Raw genomic sequence first — 4,813 nt, forward strand, 5'->3', positions numbered from 1 at the left:
TCTATTTCCCATGAAGTGATGGGACCAGATGCCATGATCTTCGTTTTCTGAATGTTGAGCTTTAAGCCAACTTTTTCACTCTCCGCTTTCACTTTCATCAAGAGGCTTTTGAGTTCCTCTTCACTTTCTGCCATAAGGGTGGTGTCATCTGCATATCTGAGGTTATTAATATTTCTCCCGGCAATCTTGATTCCAGCTTGTGCTTCTTCCAGCCCAGCGTTTCTCATGATGTACTCTGCATAGAAGTTAAATAAGTAGGATGACAATATACAGCCTTGATGTACTCCTTTTCCTATTTGGAACCAGTCTGTTGTTCCATGTCCAGTTCTAACTGTTGCTTCCTGACCTGCATACAGGTTTCTCAAGAGGCAAGTCAGGTGGTCTGGTATTCCCATCTCTTTCAGAATTTTCCACAGTTTATTGTGATCCATACAGTCAAAGGCTTTGTCATTAGAGGGTCCTAAATAAAGTTCTGCCTGGGTACTGAGAAGGAAAAGTTAACTTCCAGCCAGCAAGATTAGGTGAGGCTTCTTGGAAGAGGTGGCACAGGAGGGGGATCTTGAAGGGATGTTAGATTTAGACGTGTTTATGGTGATGGAGGAAAAAAGTTCCAGAACATGGGGGTATCATGACAAAGTCAGGAAGACAGACATACATACAGTTTGACTAGATAAGATGGAGGAATCAGTGATGGTGGTGATTTAGTCGCTAAGTTGTGTTTGACTCTTGCAACCCCATGGACTGTAGCCTGCCAGGCTCCTTTGTCCATCGGGTTCTCCAGGCAAGAATACTGGAGTAGGTTGCCATTTCCTTCTCCAGAAGAATCAGTACTGTTAACATATAAGGTGTAATGAAGAATAATGTGGAATATGGCTAAAGCGATAGGATTTTCAAAGATTTTGGAAGGCCTGAAAAATAGGCCAAGACATTTAGCATTAATTAGATTTCTAGTTAGGATAATCATTCTCAAAGTCATTGTATGGAGAATGTATGTAGACAGAGATTAGTAAGAAACTTTTTAATGAGGAAGATATGGATGAATGATGTGCTTGGGTCCACCAAACTGTACTTCACTCATACACAATAAACATAAAATGGTATAGGTAACTTCTAAGATGGAATTGCAGTGTCTAGTAAGCTATATATTTTAACAAGCTTCTACTCTATCCTACCTCTTTTTGGATATAGTGGTAGCAACAGAGGAGACCAGGTTTCTATTTATCTTTCAGTTATTTGTAACCTTAATCAAGTCACATAACTCTTTTAATTCTCAGTTTTTTTTCTTTCAATTGAGAGTGATAATATTTAATAAAATGGTATTTTATAGGGCCTACAAGTGAAAGTGCTAGTTCTTTAGTCATGTTCAACTCTTGGCAACCCCATGGACTGTAGCCCTCCAGGCACCTCTGTCCATTGGGATTCTCCAGGCAAGAATACTGGAGTGTATTGCCTCGCCCTCCTCCAGGGCCTCTTCCCAACCCAGGGATTGAACCCAGGTCTCCCACATTGCAGGCAGGTTCTTTACTGTCTGAGCCACTAGGGAAGCCCAAGGTCTTGTCTGGGACCTAAACTCAGGACCTCTTGTGCTGGAAGGAAGAACCATACTTCATAGACCAACCAGCTCGCCTGTATTGTACATTGGTAAAGTACAAATAAAATCATATCCATAAAATTATTTAAAAAGGTGAGTGTCTTATGCACTCAAACTCTCTTTAATATCCTTAGCATCTAAAGACTCCAGTTTTCAGTCTCCATCTGCACACCGACTTGATGATTGCATAGACTTGGATTCGAAACTAATTAAGATTTATTGACTAATACCAATGTTAACAACTGTGGTTAACAATTGTAACAGTGGCACTGGTTCCTCAAAGAAGAGCTTTTTTTTTTTAACATTTCAGTATTATTATTATTTTATTGTTGGCACATTTATAGGAGAAACTTGATTAGATGAGAAGAGGAAGAAAAATTTAAGGAAATTCAATGAGACTATCAAAGAGCTGGCCCCTCACTCTTATTACTAGTTCTGCATAATACTAGGAATAAGCTCCATCACAGGGAAAAGAAGTTGGTAGGAACTCTGGAAGAATATCAGTGTGGTGATTGTTACAAATTTGCAGAGAAGATAAACTCTCTCTGGGTTGCTGGTGAAAGTTACAAGTAGGAGGTCACATGGAGCACTGCTTGAAGGGTTGGTGGCATGGAAAGGGAGAGCTTTTTAGGCAGAGGAATAGTGTAACAAACCCTTGATGCTGAAAGGGGCAGGTGTAGCGAGAAGTGAATGTAATGCTGGATTGAAAGGAATGTTGAGATGACAACAGTGTTTTGGGTACCACTATGGTGATTTCATTTCAAATTATTCTCCTCTTTTTTTGTTGTTGTTGTTTCAGGTACTTGGATTTTTGTTGTGTTGGGAAAAACAGCGACTGTACCTGCACTGGTATCATAAGGTAGGACATCTGAATCTTCAAATAGGAGGCCTGAGACCAGGACTGAATGTGCCTCTTTGGCACTAAGTATTTAATACAGAGCTTCCCTTTCTTTGTCTCCTTTAGAAAAAAGAAATCTGCTCACACTATTTCAACTGAAATGATTCAGTTTCTAACAGGTGGAACTGGCTTACTGACCATGATGAACTTTATTTTTTCTCACTGCTCTGTGTTAAACTTGCTATGTGTGTTTGTTATTCCCATCCCCATAAAATCTTGAGCAAGCTCCATTAATTTCCCAGTCCTTCATAGTTACAAGGGCATTCCATTTCAATTATTAAATATTTCAGTTCATTGTAATGAATTCCAACTTTATGAGACATTTCCCTTACTCTATTTCACATGACCCAGGCTTGGAAACCAACAGTGGTGAAGAGAACATGACTGTCCTTTTACTTTTCTTCCAGAGTAAGTCTCAGTGAAAGGAGAGATAGGGTAAAGAACACAGTCCCACAGGGAGGGTTTGGTTCCATTAGGACCAAGAAATTGCAATTTTTGGCTCTTTACTGCATGGATTTTTCCATGTGTGTTTTCAGAGACCCTTCTGCTGAGATCTTGACTGCAACTCTTGGTGGATTCAATGCCTGTCTTCCTGTACCCTCTAAAATTTCTCTGCTGATGTCCTTTTTATTCTCCCTGAGTTTGGAGCCCTTTAAAAATACACAAGAAAGTACAAAGGATCTGTTTTTGTTCTGAGGAGACAGACATTACTGACCCAGCATCTGAAGACATGCAGCTCTTTTCCATCATTGCTTCCCTTGTCTTGTTTTGCTATGGGCTTGATCATCTCCAGCACAGCCTCTTGGTATTTATAGACTTTTTCAGGCATGGTTTTCCTTGTATTTCCTCAAATCCAGAAACATGTCAAACTCCCTGAGTGGTCCCCTTAAATTTCCTCTTACTCGAAAGGGAAGTATGAATTGAAAGTATACGTTTAAGAGTTAGAAAGAATGGAAATTGAAGTAATAAGATCATGCAGGGAAAGAGGAAATTGAAGGATAAACATATAGGTGTTACTGAGATTCCCATAGGTTTTGGAGTTTGGATACCATGAGCAATTTGTCGCTACAAAGGGTCCCTGTGGGCTAAACCATTCTGATTACTATTCCAGAAACCATGCTTACCTTGCCTCTGGCAGTGAGCGCTGCTACTTGGCCTCTGCCACAGCAGAATCTCATCATTGCCTTTGAACTCAGGAAGCCAGTTTCTGTGGCAGTACCTCTCACCTTTATCCAGGCATAAAGCATGGCTGCTATGGTGCTTTTCAAGGATGCTGACACTCTCCTCACCAATGTGTTTCTCAGTGTCCTCTGAGACCGCCTGTAGGGCACAATATGGAGTGGGTTAGCTGACCATAGGTGATAGCATTCCAACAACATTTTCTCTGTAAGAATTATTCTCAGTTTGTTGTAATCCACACATTCAAAGGCTGTGGCATAGTCAATGAAGTGGAAGATATGGGAATACTAGACCACCTTATCTGACCCCTGAGAAACCTGAATGCAGGTCAAGAAGCAACAGTTATAACTGGAAGTGGAACAACAGACTGGTTCAAAATTGGGAAAGGAGTACATCAAGACTGTATATTGTCGCCTTGCTTATTTAACTTATATGCAAAGTACATAATGCAAAAAGCTGGGCTGGGTGAATCAAGCTGAAATCAAGATTGCTGGGAGAAATATCAACAAACTCAGATATGCAGATGATATCACTTCAATGGTAAAAAGTGAAGAGGAACTAAAGAGCTTCTTGATGAAGGCGAAAGAGAGTGAAAAACCTGGCTTAAAACTCAACATTCAAAAAATGAAGAACATGGCTTCTGGTCCCATCACTTCATGGCAAATAGATGGGGAAACAGTGGAAACAGGCAGATTTTATATTCTTGGGTTCCAAAATCACTGTGGATGGTGACTGCAGCCATGAAATTAAAAGACGCTTGCTCCTTGGAAGGAAAGCTATGACAAACCTAGACAGCATGTTAAAAAGCAGAGGTATCACTTTGCTGACTAAGGTCCATATAGTCAAAGCTATGGAACAACAGACTGGTTCCAAATAGGAAAAGGAGTGAGTCAAGTACGTCAAAAGGTGTATATTGTCACCCCGTTTATTTAACTTATATGCAGAGTACATCATGAGAAATGCTGGACTGGAGGAAGCACAAGCTGTAATCAAGATTGCTGGGAGAAATATCAATAACCTCAGATATGCAGATGACACCACCCTTATTGCAGAAAGTGAAGAGGAACTCAAAAGCCTCTTGATGAAAGTGAAAGAGGAGAGTGAAAAAGTTGGCTTAAAGCTCAACATTCAGAAAACGAAGATCA

The 4,813-nt window shown here is 40.3% G+C and overlaps 1 protein-coding gene across 1 annotated transcript in view; it reads left to right on the forward strand.

Moving 5' to 3' along the window:
- Positions 1-4,813, forward strand: part of LOC104998190 (glycerophosphodiester phosphodiesterase domain-containing protein 4-like) — a 111,171-nt gene that overhangs the window by 7,878 nt on the left and 98,480 nt on the right. Inside the window, exon 3 of the mRNA XM_010853256.1 lies at positions 2,391-2,450. Within this exon, the coding sequence (XP_010851558.1) occupies positions 2,391-2,450 (60 nt within the window). The remainder of the gene's footprint in view (positions 1-2,390; positions 2,451-4,813) is intronic.

Source organism: Bison bison, unplaced genomic scaffold (assembly GCF_000754665.1).
Source record: "Bison bison bison isolate TAMUID 2011002044 unplaced genomic scaffold, Bison_UMD1.0 scf7180017864324, whole genome shotgun sequence".
Lineage (NCBI taxonomy): Eukaryota > Metazoa > Chordata > Mammalia > Artiodactyla > Bovidae > Bison > Bison bison.